The 23,087-nt window shown below is 43.2% G+C and overlaps 1 protein-coding gene across 1 annotated transcript in view; it reads right to left on the bottom strand.

Annotated features, from left to right (window-relative positions):
• The window catches only part of LOC139419028 (FH1/FH2 domain-containing protein 3-like), a 175,131-nt gene extending 153,231 nt beyond the window's left edge, over positions 1-21,900 (bottom strand). The window contains exons 1-2 of the mRNA XM_071168865.1: positions 21,887-21,900; positions 21,634-21,698 (exon numbers count right to left, since the gene is read on the bottom strand). Of these exons, the coding sequence (XP_071024966.1) occupies positions 21,634-21,698; positions 21,887-21,900 (79 nt within the window). The remainder of the gene's footprint in view (positions 1-21,633; positions 21,699-21,886) is intronic.
• Positions 21,901-23,087: the final 1,187 nt, after the last annotated feature.

The following is a 23,087-nucleotide window of genomic DNA, read 5'->3' as shown; positions in this document are numbered from 1 at the left end:
GATTACATTATACACCATTTAGCTAGAACAAAGTTACAACCCTACTGATTCCAAATGCAACTGAAATGTAAAACAGGAGAAAAGCTGTTACTATCTCCCAGTGCTGAGGGTTTAGCAGTGACCTGTGCTCTCATAATCTCTCTACATGTCTGAGATCGTCAGAACACGGAAACACCACTCACACCTCACTGACAGAAATAAAGAATGAAAGAAAGAGAGAGAGAGAGAGAAAGTGAGAAAGAAAGAACAGAGAAAGTACGGGAAGAGAGAGCGATAGCATCAATCCACCCTCTGATCTGATACACACCATTACACAAGAGCCTGATTTGGACTGATGAGTCCCTCACTCCCTCCCTCCCTCCCTCCCTCCCTCCCTCCCTCCCTCCCTCCCTCCCTCCCTCCCTCCCTCCCTCCCTCCCTCCTGGTGTGTGTTTTCCTCCAGTTTCTCCTCCTTGACAGGCTGTTGTTTAGCTTGGACTCCCGGTGTGACTCTAACTCCATGATCCCATGTTGGAGGCTGTTTGAGCGGAGCCGAGGAGATGAGTGACAGGTTTATATGACCCCCTCAGCCTGGTCCTGTGGTGCCTCATTACATGTATGTTTTTAATTATCCTTCCCTCGATCCACTCTCCCCTGGCTCTCTCTCTTTCTCTCTCTCTCTGGACAGGGGGACCAGGGCTAGATACTGGATCTCTCTCTGGGCAGGGGGACCAGGGTTAGATACTGGATCTCTCTCTGGACAGAGGGATAAGGGTTAGAAACTGGATCTCTCTCTGGACAGGGGGATAAGGGTTAGATACTGGATCTCTCTCTGGACAGGGGGATAAGGGCTAGATACTGGATCTCTCTCTGGACAGAGGGATAAGGGTTAGATACTGGATCTCTCTCTGGACAGGGGGATAAGGGTTAGATACTGGATCTCTCTCTGGACAGAGGGATAAGGGTTAGATACTGGATCTCTCTCTGGACAGGGGGACCAGGGTTAGATACTGGATCTCTCTCTGGACAGGGGGACCAGGGTTAGATACTGGATCTCTCTCTGGACAGGGGGATAAGGGTTAGATACTGGATCTCTCTCTGGACAGGGGGGCCAGGGTTAGATACTGGATGTCTCTCTGGACAGAGGGATAAGGGTTAGATACTGGATCTCTCTCTGGACAGGGGGACCAGGGTTAGATACTGGATCTCTCTCTGGACAGGGGGATAAGGGTTAGATACTGGATCTCTCTCTGGATAGGGGGACCAGGGTTAGATACTGGATCTCTCTCTGGACAGGGGGATAAGGGTTAGATACTGGATCTCTCTCTGGACAGGGGGACCAGGGTTAGATACTGGATCTCTCTCTGGGCAGGCGGACCAGGGTTAGATACTGGATCTCTCTCTGGACAGGGGGATAAGGGTTAGATACTGGATCTCTCTCTGGACAGGGGGATAAGGGTTAGATACTGGATCTCTCTCTGGACAGAGGGACCAGGGTTAGATACTGGATCTCTCTCTGGACAGGGGGATAAGGGTTAGATACTGGATCTCTCTCTGGACAGGGGGACCAGGGTTAGATACTGGATCTCTCTCTGGACAGGGGGACCAGGGTTAGATACTGGATCTCTCTCTGGACAGGGGGACCAGGGTTAGATACTGGATCTCTCTCTGGACAGGGGGACCAGGGTTAGATACTGGATCTCTCTCTGGACAGGGGGACCAGGGTTAGATACTGGATCTCTCTCTGGACAGGGGGACCAGGGTTAGATACTGGATCTCTCTCTGGACAGAGGGATAAGGGCTAGATACTGGATCTCTCTCTGGACAGAGGGATAAGGGTTAGATACTGGATCTCTCTCTGGACAGGGGGATAAGGGTTAGATACTGGATCTCTCTCTGGACAGGGGGACCAGGGTTAGATACTGGATCTCTCTCTGGACAGGGGGACCAGGGTTAGATACTGGATCTCTCTCTGGACAGAGGGATAAGGGTTAGATACTGGATCTCTCTCTGGGCAGGGGGATAAGGGTTAGATACTGGATCTCTCTCTGGACAGGGGGATAAGGGTTAGATACTGGATCTCTCTCTGGACAGAGGGACCAGGGTTAGATACTGGATCTCTCTCTGGACAGGGGGATAAGGGTTAGATACTGGATCTCTCTCTGGACAGGGGGACCAGGGTTAGATACTGGATCTCTCTCTGGACAGAGGGATAAGGGTTAGATACTGGATCTCTCTCTGGACAGGGGGACCAGGGTTAGATACTGGATCTCTCTCTGGACAGGGGGACCAGGGTTAGATACTGGATCTCTCTCTGGACAGGGGGACCAGGGTTAGATACTGGATCTCTCTCTGGACAGGGGGACCAGGGTTAGATACTGGATCTCTCTCTGGACAGGGGGACCAGGGTTAGATACTGGATCTCTCTCTGGACAGAGGGATAAGGGTTAGATACTGGATCTCTCTGTGGACAGGGGGATAAGGGTTAGATATTGGATCTCTCTCTGGACAGGGGGATAAGGGTTAGATACTGGATCTCTCTCTGGACAGGGGGACCAGGGTTAGATACTGGATCTCTCTCTGGACAGGGGGACCAGGGTCAGATACTGGATCTCTCTCTGGACAGGGGGACCAGGGTTAGATACTGGATCTCTCTCTGGACAGAGGGATAAGGGTTAGATACTGGATCTCTCTCTGGACAGGGGGACCAGGGTTAGATACTGGATCTCTCTCTGGACAGGGGGACCAGGGTTAGATACTGGATCTCTCTCTGGACAGGGGGACCAGGGTTAGATACTGGATCTCTCTCTGGACAGGGGGATAAGGGTTAGATACTGGATCTCTCTCTGGACAGGGGGATAAGGGTTAGAAACTGGATCTCTCTCTGGACAGGGGGATAAGGGTTAGATACTGGATCTCTCTCTGGACAGAGGGATAAGGGTTAGATACTGGATCTCTCTCTGGACAGGGGGATAAGGGTTAGATACTGGATCTCTCTCTGGACAGGGGGACCAGGGTTAGATACTGGATCTCTCTCTGGACAGGGGGACCAGGGTTAGATACTGGATCTCTCTCTGGACAGGGGGACCAGGGTTAGATACTGGATCTCTCTCTGGACAGGGGGACCAGGGTTAGATACTGGATCTCTCTCTGGACAGGGGGACCAGGGTTAGATACTGGATCTCTCTCTGGACAGAGGGATAAGGGTTAGATACTGGATCTCTCTCTGGACAGGGGGACCAGGGTTAGATACTGGATCTCTCTCTGGACTGAGGGATAAGGGTTAGATACTGGATCTCTCTCTGGACAGAGGGATAAGGGTTAGATACTGGATCTCTCTCTGGACAGGGGGACCAGGGTTAGATACTGGATCTCTCTCTGGACAGGGGGATAAGGGTTAGATACTGGATCTCTCTCTGGACAGGGGGACCAGGGTTAGATACTGGATCTCTCTCTGGACAGGGGGACCAGGGTTAGATACTGGATCTCTCTCTGGACAGGGGGACCAGGGTTAGATACTGGATCTCTCTCTGGACAGGGGGACCAGGGTTAGATACTGGATCTCTCTCTGGACAGAGGGATAAGGGCTAGATACTGGATCTCTCTCTGGACAGGGGGACCAGGGTAAACCCAGACATGTCATCCCAGTACGTGCTGTTGTTGTGGCCAGTAAGACATGACAACAGACATCTCAAATTGGTTTTCCAGTTCTGTAACAAGCAGATTAAACACTGGAATTGTTTTGCATCTGTCCAGACAAATGTGCTGAGGCTGGCTGACTGGATGGCTGGCTGGCTGACTGGATGGCTGGCTGACTGGATGGATGGCTGGTTGACTGGATGGATGGCTGGCTGACTGGATGGCTGGCTGGCTGACTGGATGGATGGCTGGCTGGCTGGCTGGCTGACTGGATGGCTGGCTGACTGGATGGCTGGTTGACTGGATGGCTGGCTGACTGGATGGCTGGCTGACTGGATGGATGGCTGGCTGACTGGATGGCTGACTGGATGGATGGCTGACTGACTGGATGGCTGACTGGATGGCTGGCTGACTGGATGGATGGATGGTTGACTGACTGGATGGCTGGCTGGCTGGCTGGATAGCTGACTGGATGGATGGCTGGCTGACTGGATGGCTGACTGGATGGATGGCTGACTGGATGGATGACTGACTGGATGGCTGACTGGATGGCTGACTGGATGGATGGCTGACTGGATGGATGACTGACTGGATGGCTGACTGGATAGCTGACTGACTGGATGGCTGACTGGATGGCTGACTGGATGGATGGCTGACTGGCTGACTGGATGGGTGGCTGACTGACTGGATGGATGGCTGACTGGATGGATGGCTGGCTGACTGGATGGCTGACTGGATGGATGGCTGACTGGATGGCTGACTGGATGGATGGCTGACTGGATGGATGGCTGACTGGATGGCTGGCTGGCTGACTGGATGGCTGGCTGGCTGGCTGGATGGCTGGCTGGCTGGCTGGCTGGCTGGCTGGCTGGCTGACTGACTGGATGGATGGCTGACTGACTGGATGGATGGCTGACTGGATGGATGGCTGGCTGACTGGATGGCTGACTATATGGATGGCTGGCTGGCTGGCTGACTGGATGGATGGATGGCTGACTGGATGGATGGCTGACTGGATGGATGGCTGACTGGATGGCTGACTGGATGGATGGCTGACTGGATGGATGGCTGACTGGATGACTGACTGGATGGCTGACTGGATGGATGGCTGACTGGATGGATGACTGACTGGATGGCTGACTGGCTGGCTGGCTGACTGGATGGCTGACTGGATGGATGACTGACTGGATGGCTGACTGGATGGATGGCTGGATGGCTGGCTGACTGGTTGGCTGGATGGCTGGCAGACTGACTGGATGGCTGGCTGGCTGACTGGATGGCTGGCTGGATGGCTGACTGGATGGATGGCTGGCTGACTGGATGGCTGGCTGGCTGACTGGATGAGGTTATGGAAAAGGCAGACTCCCCTGCAGAGAAGGAAGAATGAGGAGGAGGCTACAGGTGATATGACCATTGTGAGTCATTGTGCTGACATCTATAAACCTTGTTAACAACCCAGTTAAACAGGGAATTATTATTGAGAATGTACAGCTCGAAGAGTCACGTTTTTAAGAACACAGTGTTTCCAGTAGTCGACATAAAAGGCCAAACACTACACATTTTTCAGGGCATGGAATCATGCCCTGAGCCGTCTCCATAACAGCTCATTAAAAAAAGACAATCCTGGGAGAGCCTGTCACCTATGATTAAAGCTGTCATTCTTCCACTGTGGATGAATGTGTTGACAGACACACCATCTCTCACACAAGCTGCCCTGCCTTAGCTGTAGTAGCTGTAGAACTGGGGAGAACCCCCACCAAATCACCACCTCTGTCTGTCTGTCTGTCTGTCTGTCTCTCTCTCTCTCTCTCCCTCCTCTGTCTATCTCTGTCTCTCTCCTCTGTCTGTCTCTCTGTCTCTCCCTCCCTTCTCTGTCTCCCACCCTTCTCTGTCTGTCTGTCTGTCTCTGTCTGCCTGTCTGTCTGTCTGTCTGTCTGTCTGTCTGTCTGTCTGTCTGTCTGTCTGTCTGTCTTTCTCTCCCCCCTCTGTCTCTCTCCTCTGTCTATATGTCTCTCTCTGTCTCGCTCTCTCTCTGTGTCTCTCTCTGTCTCTCAACTTCATCAATTGGGGAAAATAATTTCACAAAGTGCAATCAGAGACTAATCGGTTTGTGGACAGGGTGAACACCAACACAACAGTTGCTTTAATCACACTAGTCAGCCAGCCCAGACCAACAGATGTCTGTTCCTCTTGTTATAAGAGATGACAAATAGCTACAGAAAACAATAATAGTCCAACAAAATGAGTTTGAGCTGCTTGTGTCCAACGCTAACACACAGAGAGGAAGAACGGGTCAGATCTGAGTCTAGGAGGTTTATTTGGAGAACGGGTCAGATCTGAGTCTAGGGGGTTTTTAGGAAAATGGCAGGCCATGTTGTTGGTCAAACAAACAGAGACAAAGACCAAACTAACACCATTAACTGACATTGACACTGAAGTAGAGAATCAACCTCTTCCTGTATCATTTTTGATAGAGAGATGTTCTCATTCTAGTTCATAACATGCACTGGGACAGGCATAGAAGAAAGTTGTACAAAAACAAGAAACATTGGTACCACTAAGGTCTATTACAACAGAGATCCTCTACGATGGTTTTTAGTCTCTCTACAGCCTCCAGTTTGTTTTGACTGAACTACTGGGGTAAGCACAGTCACATAGACAAATAAAGGATCTCCAATACTACAGAGATCCTCTACGATGTTTTTTAGTCTCTCTACAGCCTCCAGTTTGTTTTGAATGAACTACTGGGGTAAGCACAGTCACATAGACAAATAAAGGATCTCCAATACTACAGAGATCCTCTATGATGGTTTTTAGTCTCTCTACAGCCTCCAGTTTGTTTTGACTGAACTACTGGGGTAAGAACAGTCACATAGACAAATAAAGGATCTCCAATACTACAGAGATCCTCTACGATGGTTTTTAGTCTCTCTACAGCCTCCAGTTTGTTTTGACTGAACTACTGGGGTAAGCACAGTCACATAGACAAATAAAGGATCTCCAATACTACAGAGATCCTCTACGATGGTTTTTAGTCTCTCTACAGCCTCCAGTTTGTTTTGACTGAACTACTGGGGTAAGCACAGTCACATAGACAAATAAAGGATCTCCAATACTACAGAGATCCTCTACAATGGTCTTTAGTCTCTCTACAGCCTCCAGTTTGTTTTGACTGAACTACTGGGGTAAGCACAGTCACATAGACAAATAAAGGATCTCCAATACTACAGAGATCCTCTACGATGGTCTTTAGTCTCTCTACAGCCTCCAGTTTGTTTTGACTGAACTACTGGGGTAAGCACAGTCACATAGACAAATAAAGGATCTCCAATACTACAGAGATCCTCTAAGATGGTATTTAGTCTCTCTACAGCCTCCAGTTTGTTTTGACTGAACTACTGGGGTAAGCACAGTCACATAGACAAATAAAGGATCTCCAATACTACAGAGATCCTCTAAGAGTCTGTTTGTTTTCAATAGGAGAATCCAAGACGTTACGAGACAGACACTGGCCTAGTTCACATCTACCACTACCTCATCTTTATCAATACGTCATCCACTTCATTAGGAGGTCATTTGTGAGTGAGGTTAACAGTAATAAACAGACTGTCTGTATGTGAGGTTAACAGTAATAACAGACTGTATGTATGTGAGGTTAACAGTAATAACAGACTGTAAGTATGTGAGGTTAACAGTAATAAACAGACTGTCTGTATGTGCGGTTAACAGTAATAACAGACTGTAAGTATGTGAGGTTAACAGTATTAACAGACTGTCTGTATGTGAGGTTAACAGTATTAACAGACTATATATGTGAGGTTAACAGTAATAACAGACTGTAAGTATGTGAGGTTAACAGTAATAACAGACTGCCTGTATGTGAGGTTAACAGTATTAACAGACTATATATATGAGGTTAACAATAATAACAGACTGTAAGTATGTGAGGTTAACAGTATTAACAGACTATATATGTGAGGTTAACAGTAATAACAGACTGTAAGTACGTGAGGTTAACAGTATTAACAGACTATATATGTGAGGTTAATAGTAATAAACAGACTGTCTGTATGTGCGGTTAACAGTAATAACAGACTGTCTGTATGTGAGGTTAACAGTATTAACAGACTATATATGTGAGGTTAACAATAATAACAGACTGTAAGTATGTGAGGTTAACAGTAATAAACAGACTGTCTGTATGTGCGGTTAACAGTAATAACAGACTGTAAGTATGTGAGGTTAACAGTATTAACAGACTGTCTGTATGTGAGGTTAACAGTATTAACAGACTATATATGTGAGGTTAACAGTAATAACAGACTGTAAGTATGTGAGGTTAACAGTAATAACAGACTGCCTGTATGTGAGGTTAACAGTATTAACAGACTATATATGTGAGGTTAACAATAATAACAGACTGTAAGTATGTGAGGTTAACAGTATTAACAGACTATATATGTGAGGTTAACAGTAATAACAGACTGTAAGTACGTGAGGTTAACAGTATTAACAGACTATATATGTGAGGTTAATAGTAATAAACAGACTGTCTGTATGTGAGGTTAACAGTAATAACAGACTGTAAGTATGTGAGGTTAACAGAAATAACAGACGGTCTGTATGTGAGGTTAACAGTAATAAACAGACTGTCTGTATGTGAGGTTAACAGTAATAACAGACTGTCTGTATGTGAGGTTAACAGTAATAAACAGACTGTCTGTATGTGAGGTCAACAGTAATAACAGACTGTCTGTATGTGAGGTTAACAGTAATAAACAGACTGTCTGTATGTGAGGTTAACAGTAATAACAGACTGTATGTATGTGAGGTTAACAGTAATAACAGACTGTCTGTATGTGAGGTTAACAGTAATAACAGACTGTCTGTATGTGAGGTTAACAGTAATAACAGACTGTATGTATGTGAGGTTAACAGTAATAACAGACTGTCTGTATGTGAGGTTAACAGTAATAACAGACTGTCTGTATGTGAGGTTAACAGTAATAACAGACTGTATGTATGTGAGGTTAACAGTATTAACAGACTGTATGTATGTGAGGTTAACAGTAATAACAGACTGTATGTATGTGAGGTTAACAGTAATAAACAGACTGTCTGTATGTGAGGTTAACAGTAATAACAGACTGTCTGTATGTGAGGTTAACAGTAATAAACAGACTGTCTGTATGTGAGGTTAACAGTAATAACAGACTGTCTGTATGTGAGGTTAACAGTAATAACAGACTGTCTGTATGTGAGGTTAACAGTAATAACAGACTGTATGTATGTGAGGTTAACAGTATTAACAGACTGTATGTATGTGAGGTTAACAGTAATAACAGACTGTATGTATGTGAGGTTAACAGTAATAACAGACTGTATGTATGTGAGGTTAACAGTAATAACAGACTGTATGTATGTGAGGTTAACAGTATTAACAGACTATATGTGAGGTTAACAGTAATAACAGACTGCCTGTATGTGAGGTTAACAGTATTAACAGACTATATATGTGAGGTTAACAATAATAACAGACTGTCTGTATGTGAGGTTAACAGTAATAACAGACTGTCTGTATGTGAGGTTAACAGTAATAACAGACTGTATGTATGTGAGGTTAACAGTATTAACAGACTATATGTGAGGTTAACAGTAATAACAGACTGTCTGTATGTGAGGTTAACAGTATTAACAGACTATATATGTGAGGTTAACAGTAATAACAGACTGTAAGTATGTGAGGTTAACAGTAATAACAGACTGCCTGTATGTGAGGTTAACAGTATTAACAGACTATATATGTGAGGTTAACAATAATAACAGACTGTAAGTATGTGAGGTTAACAGTATTAACAGACTATATATGTGAGGTTAACAGTAATAACAGACTGTAAGTACGTGAGGTTAACAGTATTAACAGACTATATATGTGAGGTTAATAGTAATAAACAGACTGTCTGTATGTGAGGTTAACAGTAATAACAGACTGTAAGTATGTGAGGTTAACAGAAATAACAGACGGTCTGTATGTGAGGTTAACAGTAATAAACAGACTGTCTGTATGTGAGGTTAACAGTAATAACAGACTGTCTGTATGTGAGGTTAACAGTAATAAACAGACTGTCTGTATGTGAGGTTAACAGTAATAACAGACTGTAAGTATGTGAGGTTAACAGTAATAACAGACTGCCTGTATGTGAGGTTAACAGTATTAACAGACTATATATGTGAGGTTAACAATAATAACAGACTGTAAGTATGTGAGGTTAACAGTATTAACAGACTATATATGTGAGGTTAACAGTAATAACAGACTGTAAGTACGTGAGGTTAACAGTATTAACAGACTATATATGTGAGGTTAATAGTAATAAACAGACTGTCTGTATGTGAGGTTAACAGTAATAACAGACTGTAAGTATGTGAGGTTAACAGAAATAACAGACGGTCTGTATGTGAGGTTAACAGTAATAAACAGACTGTCTGTATGTGAGGTTAACAGTAATAACAGACTGTCTGTATGTGAGGTTAACAGTAATAAACAGACTGTCTGTATGTGAGGTTAACAGTAATAACAGACTGTCTGTATGTGAGGTTAACAGTAATAAACAGACTGTCTGTATGTGAGGTTAACAGTAATAACAGACTGTATGTATGTGAGGTTAACAGTAATAACAGACTGTCTGTATGTGAGGTTAACAGTAATAACAGACTGTCTGTATGTGAGGTTAACAGTAATAACAGACTGTATGTATGTGAGGTTAACAGTAATAACAGACTGTCTGTATGTGAGGTTAACAGTAATAACAGACTGTCTGTATGTGAGGTTAACAGTAATAACAGACTGTATGTATGTGAGGTTAACAGTATTAACAGACTGTATGTATGTGAGGTTAACAGTAATAACAGACTGTATGTATGTGAGGTTAACAGTAATAAACAGACTGTCTGTATGTGAGGTTAACAGTAATAACAGACTGTCTGTATGTGAGGTTAACAGTAATAAACAGACTGTCTGTATGTGAGGTTAACAGTAATAACAGACTGTCTGTATGTGAGGTTAACAGTAATAACAGACTGTCTGTATGTGAGGTTAACAGTAATAACAGACTGTATGTATGTGAGGTTAACAGTATTAACAGACTGTATGTATGTGAGGTTAACAGTAATAACAGACTGTATGTATGTGAGGTTAACAGTAATAACAGACTGTATGTATGTGAGGTTAACAGTAATAACAGACTGTATGTATGTGAGGTTAACAGTATTAACAGACTATATATGTGAGGTTAAGACTGCCTGTATGTGAGGTTAACAGTATTAACAGACTATATATGTGAGGTTAACAATAATAACAGACTGTCTGTATGTGAGGTTAACAGTAATAACAGACTGTCTGTATGTGAGGTTAACAGTATTAACAGACTATATGTGAGGTTAACAGTAATAACAGACTGTCTGTATGTGAGGTTAACAGTATTAACAGACTATATATGTGAGGTTAACAGTAATAACAGACTGTAAGTATGTGAGGTTAACAGTAATAACAGACTGCCTGTATGTGAGGTTAACAGTATTAACAGACTATATATGTGAGGTTAACAATAATAACAGACTGTAAGTATGTGAGGTTAACAGTATTAACAGACTATATATGTGAGGTTAACAGTAATAACAGACTGTAAGTACGTGAGGTTAACAGTATTAACAGACTATATATGTGAGGTTAATAGTAATAAACAGACTGTCTGTATGTGAGGTTAACAGTAATAACAGACTGTAAGTATGTGAGGTTAACAGAAATAACAGACGGTCTGTATGTGAGGTTAACAGTAATAACAGACTGTCTGTATGTGAGGTTAACAGTAATAACAGACTGTATGTATGTGAGGTTAACAGTAATAACAGACTGTCTGTATGTGAGGTTAACAGTAATAACAGACTGTCTGTATGTGAGGTTAACAGTAATAACAGACTGTATGTATGTGAGGTTAACAGTATTAACAGACTGTATGTATGTGAGGTTAACAGTAATAACAGACTGTATGTATGTGAGGTTAACAGTAATAAACAGACTGTCTGTATGTGAGGTTAACAGTAATAACAGACTGTCTGTATGTGAGGTTAACAGTAATAAACAGACTGTCTGTATGTGAGGTTAACAGTAATAACAGACTGTCTGTATGTGAGGTTAACAGTAATAACAGACTGTCTGTATGTGAGGTTAACAGTAATAACAGACTGTATGTATGTGAGGTTAACAGTATTAACAGACTGTATGTATGTGAGGTTAACAGTAATAACAGACTGTATGTATGTGAGGTTAACAGTAATAACAGACTGTATGTATGTGAGGTTAACAGTAATAACAGACTGTATGTATGTGAGGTTAACAGTATTAACAGACTATATGTGAGGTTAACAGTAATAACAGACTGTATGTATGTGAGGTTAACAGGGACCCACTCTGAGCTCTCCCAGGCCCAGAAGAATCACCATGTGGTGCTTGTTTGGACGTTTTAGGGCCCAAAAGCCCCAGACTGCTTGACTCCCTGATTACAACGAATCACGGTGTCAGAATTGGATGGGTAAAGAGTAGTTTAATAAACCATTAGCTCATTGGCTGAACACTTCACTTCTCCCTCTGGCCGCAGGCTTTGTTGCACAGGTCTTCCCTGGCGTGGCGAGCCGTATGTTTGTGTGTGCTAATGACTATGATTAGGGAACCTGGATTAGGTCTTGTCAAAAACTCAGTGGTTTACGACACGCAGAGAGAGAGGAGAGAGAGAGGAAGAGAGGAAGAGAGGAAGAGAGAGAGAGAGAGAGAGAGAGAGAGAGCGAGAGAGAGAGAGAGAGAGAGAGAGAGAGAGAAGACAAGGCCTCCCAAATTAGCCATCTGATGTTTTTCTCTAGCTGTACAGAAACTGTAAGCAAAGTTGTGTACATTACTACTCTCCTAAATGTTCCTGAAATGTGACACTAAAGAGCTGTCAATGACAGACATTAGATCCAGTGCTAGACCAAGCCTTGAGGCCATCAGTCTTGTTTATGAGGTATAAACAGGAATGAACTAACTATAGAAACAGCTCAGGTGTGTTCAACACTTGGACTGATTTAGAACCCATTCCACAATCTGGGATTTACAACGGATGTACCAATTCTTTAAAGAGGGAGGTTAAACTCCGTCAGCCCCATCACAGTGAGCCCTTCCTCACAGAGAAGTAGTGCCTATCTAGGATCAGATCCCCTGAGGGAACAGAGGCCTGCTTCTCCCATGGTGCAGTAGTCTAGAGAGAACAGAGGCCTGCTTCTCCCATGGTGCAGTAATTTAGAGGGAACAGAGGCCTGCTTCTCCCATGGTGCAGTAGTCTAGAGAGAACAGAGGCCTGCTTCTCCCATGGTGCAGTAACTCAGAGGGAACAGAGGCCTGCTTCTCCCATGGTGCAGTAAGTCTGAGGGAACAGAGGCCTGCTTCTCCCATGGTGCAGTAGTCTAGAGGGAACAGAGGCCTGCTTCTCCCATGGTGCAGTAATTTAGAGGGAACAGAGGCCTGCTTCTCCCATGGTGCAGTAACTCAGAGGGAACAGAGGCCTGCTTCTCCCATGGTGCAGTAGTTTAAAGAGAACAGAGGCCTGCTTCTCCCATGGTGCAGTAGTCTAGAGGGAACAGAGGCCTGCTTCTCCCATGGTGCAGTAGTCTAGAGAGAACAGAGGCCTGCTTCTCCCATGGTGCAGTAACTCAGAGGGAACAGAGGCCTGCTTCTCACATGGTGCAGTAATTTAGAGAGAACAGAGGCCTGCTTCTCCCATGGTGCAGTAATTTAGAGGGAACAGAGGCCTGCTTCTCCCATGGTGCAGTAATTTAGAGGGAACAGAGGCCTGCTTCTCCCATGGTGCAGTAATTCAGAGAGAACAGAGGCCTGCTTCTCCCATGGTGCAGTAATTTAGAGGGAACCGAGGCCTGCTTCTCCCATGGTGCAGTAATTTAGAGAGAACAGAGGCCTGCTTCTCCCATGGTGCAGTAAGTCAGAGGGAACAGAGGCCTGCTTCATCCATGGTGCAGTAATTTGGAGAGAACAGAGGCCTGCTTCTCCCATGGTGCAGTAATTTAGAAGGAACAGAGGCCTGCTTCTCCCATGGTGCAGTAATTTAGAGAGAACAGAGGCCTGCTTCTCCCATGGTGCACTAATTTAGAGAGAACAGAGGTCTGCTTCTCCCATGGTGCAGTAACTCAGAGGGAAGAGAGGCCTGCTTCTCCCATGGTGCCGTAATTTAGAGAGAACAGAGGCCTGCTTCTCCCATGGTGCAGTAATTTAGAGGGAACAGGGGCCTGCTTCTCCCATGGTGCAGTAACTCAGAGGGAAGAGAGGCCTGCTTCTCTCATGGTGCAGTAATTCAGAGAGAACAGAGGCCTGCTTCTCCCATGGTGCAGTAATTTAGAGGGAACAGAGGCCTGCTTCTCCCATGGTGCAGTAGTCTAGAGGGAACAGAGGCCTGCTTCTCCCATGGCGCAGTAATTCAGAGAGAACAGAGGCCTGCTTCTCCCATGGTGCAGTAATTTAGAGGGAACCGAGGCCTGCTTCTCCCATGGTGCAGTAATTTAGAGGGAACAGAGAAGAGACAAAGCAGTGTTAGGATGGGATGCATCCATCCCATACAGACAATTAGAGCTGAGAATAGAGGACAGAGAAGAGACAAAGCAGTGTTAGGATGCATCCATCCCATACAGACAATTAGAGCTGAGAATAGAGGACAGAGAAGAGACAAAGCAGTGTTAGAATGCATCCAACCCATACAGACAATTAGAGCTGAGAATAGAGGACAGAGAAGAGACAAAGCAGTGTTAGGATGCATCCATCCCATACAGACAATTAGAGCTGAGAATAGAGGACAGAGAAGAGACAAAGCAGTGTTAGGATGCATCTGTTCCATACAGACAATTAGAGCTGAGAATAGAGGACAGAGAAGAGACAAAGCAGTGTTAGGATGCATCCATCCCATACAGACAATTAGAGCTGAGAATAGAGGACAGAGAAGAGACAAAGCAGTGTTAGGATGCATCCATCCCATACAGACAATTAGAGCTGAGAATAGAGGACAGAGAAGAGACAAAGCAGTGTTAGGATGCATCCATCCCATACAGACAATTAGAGCTGAGAATAGAGGACAGAGAAGAGACAAAGCAGTGCTAGGATGCATCCATCCCATACAGACAATTAGAGCTGAGAATAGAGGACAGAGAAGAGACAAAGCAGTGTTAGGATGCATCCATCCCATACAGACAATTAGAGCTGAGAATAGAGGACAGAGAAGAGACAAAGCAGTGTTAGGATGCATCCATCCCATACAGACAATTAGAGCTGAGAATAGAGGACAGAGAAGAGACAAAGCAGTGTTAGGATGCATCCATCCCATACAGACAATTAGAGCTGAGAATAGAGGACAGAGAAGAGACAAAGCAGTGTTAGGATGCATCCATCCCATACAGACAATTAGAGCTGAGAATAGAGGACAGAGAAGAGACAAAGCAGTGTTAGGATGCATCCATCCCATACAGACAATTAGAGCTGAGAATAGAGGACAGAGAAGAGACAAAGCAGTGTTAGGATGCATCCATCCCATACAGACAATTAGAGCTGAGAATAGAGGACAGAGAAGAGACAAAGCAGTGTTAGGTTGCATCCATCCCATACGGACAATTAGAGCTGAGAATAGAGGACAGAGAAGAGACTGGAGTGAACTAATCCTGCTTGGGCCAAGTCATGTTTTTCCCTCAAACCTAATAAGATTGGCATTAGCCCACATCTTTCCATGAAATCCCTGTTCTCCTTCTCCTTGCTCTTCCTCTGCTCTGTGGCTGTGTCCCAAATGGCACCCTATTCCCTATAGGGTGCCCGAGCTCTGGTCAAAAGTAGTGCACTATGCAGGGTGTCAATTGGAATGCAACCTGTGTGCACAGTGCAGAGGGTTTATCTGATCCTGGGGAGGGGGGACAGTCAGTCAGTCACAGCAGACAGATTAACAGTTCTAGCCTTCTCTAAGTGGATGATGACTCTCCTAGTACTCACTAAGTTGACAGCCACCTGTTGCCCCTCACAGCAGAGCAGAGTCCCTCACAGCAGAGCAGACTCCATCACAGCAGAGCAGAGTCCCTCACAGCAGAGCAGAGTCCCTCACAGCAGAACAGTCCCTCACAGCAGAACAGAGTCCCTCACACCAGAACAGAGTCCCTCACAGCAGAGCAGAGTCCCTCACAGCAGAACAGTCCCTCACAGCAGAACAGAGTCCCTCACACCAGAACAGAGTCCCTCACAGCAGAGCAGACTCCATCACAGCAGAGCAGAGTCCCTCACAGCAGAACAGAGTCCCTCACAGCAGAACAGAGTCCCTCACAACAGAGTAGCTTGATGTATGTTCTGTAGGCAAGGTGGTCACTGATCAACAGCTAGTCGAGTCACTAAGACCACTTTGGGAGCAAAAGATTTTAGCAGCCTCCTTCTTGCAAGCACAGAGAAATGTAAGTTTCAGATGTAATTTCGTACAGTTCTACACATTTTGCCATGGGGTGTTGAAAAATGTTGCAGTATTAAAGCAAGTTTGTTGTAATTCTATTCATTTTGCCAAAAGGTGGAGAGAAATGTTTTTAATGCTGATTTTAATATGACATGCGAGTGAGACTGACCAACAAAATCAATGAGGGACCCCCGGCCAGTGATTAAACCATGATTACTACGCTTAGATATCTGGTCGCTAGACTGACTTACCAATCTAAAAACTGTTAGCTGAAATGGACTAATTGAATGACTGTCAGTGACGGACTTAACAAGAGAGAAAACTGCTGATGCACAACCACATTTCCAAATGTCACCTTGTGTATTCTACTATCCTAACTCTCAACAGTAAGTTGAGACCCTCCTGAGTTCCCGGTCTTCAAAAGGCTGCCAGTTGGCCATCCCTGCTCTATATGGTTTCTATCTGTACACTCATTAAACCACCTTCGATATGATGGAATCTATGACACAGAAGTCCCCTGGAGCAAAGTCAGTTAACTAACAGTAAAAGCCAACATATTTTAAAGCCAACTGTTTTAAATTACAAAATGAAAGTGCCAGGAAATAATAGGAAGATAGGAGCGCTTCACATTAAATAAATCACATTGTACTCAGCATGCACAAACAGGGCCTAGGTTAGGTTCACCTGGCAGGCTGGGCTAGACTAGAGCGGTCTGTACTCAGCATGCACAAACAGGGCCTAGGTTAGGTTCACCTGGCAGGCTGGGCTAGACTAGAGCGGTCTGTACTCAGCATGCACAAACAGGGCCTAGGTTAGGTTCACCTGGCAGGCTGGGCTAGACTAGAGCGGTCTGTACTCAGCATGCACAAACAGGGCCTAGGTTAGGTTCACCTGGCAGGCTGGGCTAGACTAGAGCGGTCTGTACTCAGCATGCACAAACAGGGCCTAGGTTAGGTTCACCTGGCAGGCTGGGCTAGACTAGAGCGGTCTGTACTCAGCATGCACAAACAGGGCCTAGGTTAGGTTCACTTGGCAGGCTGGGCTAGACTAGAGCGGTCTGTACTCAGCATGCACAAACAGGGCCTAGGTTAGGTTCACCTGGCAGGCTGGGCTAGACTAGAGCTGTCTGTACTCAGCTTGCACAAACAGGGCCTAGGTTACGTTCTCCTGGCAGGCTGGGCTAGACTAGAGCGGTCTGTACTCAGCATGCACAAACAGGAACTAGGTTAGGTTCACCTGGCAGGCTGGGCTAGACTAGAGCGGTCTGTATTCAGCATGCACAAACAGGAACTAGGTTAGGTTCACCTGGCAGGCTGGGCTAGACTAGAGCGGTACTCAGCATGCACAAACAGGGCCTAGGTTAGGTTCACCTGGCAGGCTGGACTAGACTAGAGCTGTCTGTACTCAGCATGCACAAACAGGGCCTAGGTTACGTTCTCCTGGCAGGCTGGGCTAGACTAGAGCGGTCTGTACTCAGCATGCACAAACAGGAACTAGGTTAGGTTCACCTGGCAGGCTGGGCTAGACTAGAGCGGTCTGTACTCAGCATGCACAAACAGGGCCTAGGTTAGGTTCACCTGGCAGGCTGGGCTAGACTAGAGCGGTCTGTACTCAGCATGCACAAACAGGGCCTAGGTTAGGTTCACCTGGCAGGCTGGGCTAGACTAGAGCGGTCTGTACTCAGCATGCATAAACAGGGCCGAGGCAGGTTAGGTTCACCTGGCAGGCTGGGCTAGACTAGAGCGGTCTGTACTCAGCATGCACAAACAGGGCCGAGGCAGGTTAGGTTTACCTGGCAGGCTGGGCCAGACTAGAGTGGTCTGTACTCAGCATGCACAAACAGGAACTAGGCAGGTTAGGTTCACCTGGCAGGCTGGGCTAGACTAGAGCGGTCTGTACTCAGCATGCACAAACAGGAACTAGGCAGATTAGGTTCACCTGGCAGGCTGGGACAGACTAGAGCGGTCTGTACTCAGCATGCACAAACAGGAACTAGGCAGGTTAGGTTCACCTGGCAGGCTGGGCCAGACTAGAGTGGTCTTGCCTCATGTCTCATGTCTTGCCAATAGTTAAAAGACAGTATTTTTAGGGCTCGAAAAAAAACTCCCAGTGAAAATAAATCAAATCAAGTGGAGTTTCCTAATGTTTCCATGATACATATCATGCAAGCAGCAGGTATAATAGATTAGCAGAGAAAACGACTGCCATAGTTTCTGAAAATCATAGCCTGGATTTCACACGGCATTTCAAAGTTATAACGCCTCCGTCCTTGTCTTGGTACACTTAAATAACACTTTTGAAAAAGGCCAAATTAAAATCCAACAGCTCGTGGCTTAATGGCTTTTCCAGGTTAACCCTGCTGAGTTATTTTAGCCCTGGCAGCCTGGAGAGGAGAGGAGGAGGAGGCCCTGTGTGTCTGCAGGAGAGAGCCACGTGTACTCCTCTCCATGGTCTCTGTCACTGTCTGTCTCTCAAATGGCACTCTATTCACTACACAGTTCACTACATCTGGGCCCTGGTCAAAAGTAATGCACTATATAGAGAAGACGCAACCAGAGTCAACGTGCAGCAGCCTGCAGCACTGCCTTGCTGCCAACCTGCACAGAACAGAGCACCTTGGTACATGGGCAAGGATCCCCAGAGCACAGACAAGCTCTGACTCATCATTAAGTGAAGCAGGCTGGACGTGTTTGTATTATAATACTTACTAAAAACAATTATGTACTTAAATGTATTACACGCAACCTATGAATGCACTGTTTCACTTTGCTACTGCTGTTGAATGTGATGTGGAAGGCAGGTTTGAGTCAGTTTTAGACTGGGACATAACTGGGCTAGTCTCTCACTAAGTATAATTTAAACCAGTATTTTAGAGCAGTTAACTCTCTCTCTCTCACACACACACATACACACATACACACACACACACACACACACACAGACACACACACAGACACACATACACACACACACACACACACACAGACACACACACAGACACACAGACACACACACACACACACACACACACACACACACACACACACACACACACACGCACACACACACACACACACCTCTCCAAGGCCGAAAGGTCAGGTAATAGAGGTTCATAATAGAGGCTGGTGTGTCTGAGAGACAGGACAGGACTTCAAGATATATCAGGAGGTGTTCCCAACTAAACACAGTATTAACATCCACATGGAAACAGTGAGCTCAACACAGAAATATACAAAGAAGTAGAAAGACCGTGACCCAAACAATAGCTTTGACTGATTTACTAAGTGTGTGCGTGTGTGTGTGTGTGTGTGTGTGTGTGTGTGTGTGTGTGTGTGTGTGTGTGTGTGTGTGTGTGTGTGTGTGTGTATGTGTGTGTGTGTGTGTGTGTGTGTGTGTGTGTGTGTGTGTGTGTGTGTGTGTGTGTGTGTGTGTGCGCAGGCCTATAATCACTCTACTCATTTCCTCTCATTATGAGGCCTGTTTTATTGACGCAGGAATCAAGCGTGGAGCGCGTTAAAACAAGACCATAAAACATGATGGAGGGAGAGGGAAACGTCTCTAAAACAACCAACATAACAACCTCTACACTTTCCTCACTCTCCCAGAGGGTTTCATCTTTTCAGATTCATCAGCCGATGCAGTGGAACACAGTGGAGAAGTGGCAGACGATATAATGATGATATAGAGTAGTTGATTGCACAGTGACTTTGGCTCTTTAGAAATACCATGTACACTACATATGCAAAAGTATGTGGACACCCCTTCAAATTAGTGGATTTGGTTATTTCAGCAACACCCGTTGCTGACAGGTGTATAAAATGGAGCACACAGCCATGCGATCTGTAAATTCCAGATTAGGCAATGAATTATTATTATGTTTTATAATTATGTATTATTATAATAATAAATTATTATTAATATTATGTATTAATATTATATATTATTATTATAAATTATTATTAATATTATGTATTATTATTATATATATTATATATTATTATTGATATTATATATTATTATTCTTCTTATGTATTATTATTATTATTAGTATGTATTAGTATGTATGTATTATGTATTATTGTTAGTATGTATTAGTATGTATGTATTATGTATTATTATTAGTACGTATTAGTATGTATGTATTATTATTATGTATTATTATTATTATTATTATCATCATTATGTATTATTATGTATTAGTATTACTATATTATTAGTGCTATTTTATTATTATTATATATTAGTGTTATTGTTATGTATTATTATTTGTATTATTATTATGTATTATTATTACTATTATTATTACGCTATATATTATTATTATGTATTATTATTAGTATATATTAGTATGTATGTATTACGTATTATTAATAGTATGTATTATTATTATTATCATCATTATGTATTATTATTTCTTATCATCATTATTAGTGCTATATATTATTATTATACATTAGTGTTATTATTATGTATTATTATTTGTATTATTATTATGTATTATTATTACTATTATTATTACCGCTATATATTATTATTATGTATTATTGTTATATATTAGTAGTCTTATTATGTATTAATATTATATTAGTATTATTATTATTTGTATTATTATTAGTATGTATTATTACTTTTATTATTATTATTATGATGATCTATTACTATTATTATGTATTATAATTTGTATTATCATTATTATGTATTATTACCTTTATTATTATTTTGTGTTACTATTACTATGTATTATTACTTATATTATTATGATGTATTATTATTATATACTAGTATTATTATTAGGTATTAATATTATATATTATTATTAGTATTATTATTAGTATGTATTATTATGTATTATTATTATATTTTACTATTATTATGCATTATAATTTTTATTATTACTATGTATTATTACTTTTATTATTATTATGTGTTACTATTACTATGTATTATTTGTTTTATTATTATTTGTATTATTATTATTATTATTATTATGTATTATTTGTATTATTATTATGTATTACTATTATTATGTATTATAATTTTTATTACTAGTATAATTATGTATTATTATTATTATTATGCATTATTCTTATGTATTATTCTTATGTATTACTATTATTATGTATTCTATTTTGTATTATTATTATTATGTATTATAATTTGTATTATTATTATTATGTATTATTATTAATATTTGTATTATTATTTATTATCACTATTATGATGTATTATCATAATTATGTATTATTATTTTTATTATTATGTCATGTATTATTTACTGTACCTAGCAGCTGGGAGTGATAGTGCGATAGTTTTCAATCATCCAATAAGAAGTCAAACAGAGACTATATATTCTAATGAGATGTGCAGGTGATGCAGCAGAGGTTGACATTAGCAACATTGTCTGACTCCAGATACCTCCGCATTTTACAGTCGCAACTTAAATACCCACAGTGCTTCCAAATGAAAAGACAATGTTCAAAATGAAAAGTGTTTCACTCACCGATACAAGCGTGAACTCTGACAGATAACTGTGTCCGGAGGATGATGCTGTGCTTCTTGCCTCTTCTGATGAGAAAGGCAGACAGACAGAGAGAGAGAGAGAATGAATTTTAATAACATTGTTCCACAACACAGTGACCCTATGTAAATGAGTTACATTTGATGTTAAAAATACATTTGTCTGAATTGACATTTTAAAAAGCATACAGAGTAAAAGCTCATTTTGGTTGGAAAACTGTTTCCTGCAATTTAACCTTAAGGACCTCATATTCTTGGAGCCCAAGTTTCTAAACTGAAGACATATAATACTGGAATGGGGGGTTATGAACGAAGTCTCCAGTTGTGACAGCCAGGCGTGTACATAGCCTACACTGTATCAATAAACTCTCCACATGGTCTGATGCAGAGAGGTATGGACATAGACATAAACATCAACACTCTGGGTAAACTCCTTTCAGAGGGCTAGATCTAATCACTGTGTAGGAGACAAGCTTTCACAGGGCTAGATCTAATCACTGTGGAGGAGATAAGCTTTCACAGGGCTAGATAAAATCACTGTGGAGGAGACAAGCTTTCACAGGGCTAGATCTAATCACTGTGGAGGAGACAAGCTTTCACAGGGCTAGATCTAATCACCGTGGAGGAGACAAGCTTTCACAGGGCTAGATAAAATCACTTTGGAGGAGGCAAGCTTTCACAGGGCTAGATCTAATCACTGTGGAGGAGACAAGCTTTCACAGGGCTAGATCTAATCACTGTGGAGGAGACAAGCTTTCACAGGGCTAGATCGAATCACTGTGGAGGAGGCAAGCTTTCACAGGGCTAGATCTAATCACTGTGGAGGAGGCAAGCTTTCACAGGGTTAGATCTAATCACTGTGGAGGAGGCAAGCTTTCACAGGGCTAGATCTAATCATTGTGGAGGAGACAAGCTTTCACAGGGCTAGATCTAATCACTGTGGAGGAGACAAGCTTTCACAGGGCTAGATCTAATCACTGTGGAGGAGACAAGCTTTCATAGGGCTAGATCTAATCACTGTGGAGGAGCCAAGCTTTCACAGGGCTACATAAAATCACTGTGGAGGAGCCAAGCTTTCACAGGGCTACATAAAATCACTGTGGAGGAGACAAGCTTTGACAGGGCTAGATCTAATCATCGTGGAGGAGGCAAGCTTTCACAGGGCTAGATCTAATCACTGTGGAGGAGACAAGCTTTCACAGGGCTAGATCGAATCACTGTGGAGGAGGCAAGCTTTCACAGGGCTAGATCTAATCACCGTGGAGGAGGCAAGCTTTCACAGGGCTAGATCTAATCACTGTGGAGGAGACAAGCTTTCACAGGGCTAGATCTAATCACTGTGGAGGAGACAAGCTTTCACAGGGCTAGATCTAATCACTGTGGAGCAGGCAAGCTTTCACAGGGCTTGATCTTATCACCGTGGAGGAGGCAAGCTTT

Source organism: Oncorhynchus clarkii, chromosome 2 (genome assembly GCF_045791955.1).
Source record: "Oncorhynchus clarkii lewisi isolate Uvic-CL-2024 chromosome 2, UVic_Ocla_1.0, whole genome shotgun sequence".
In the NCBI taxonomy this organism is placed as follows: domain Eukaryota; kingdom Metazoa; phylum Chordata; class Actinopteri; order Salmoniformes; family Salmonidae; genus Oncorhynchus; species Oncorhynchus clarkii.
The sequence above is the reverse complement of the archived record's forward strand: the minus strand, read 5'-3'. Positions and strand labels throughout refer to the sequence as shown.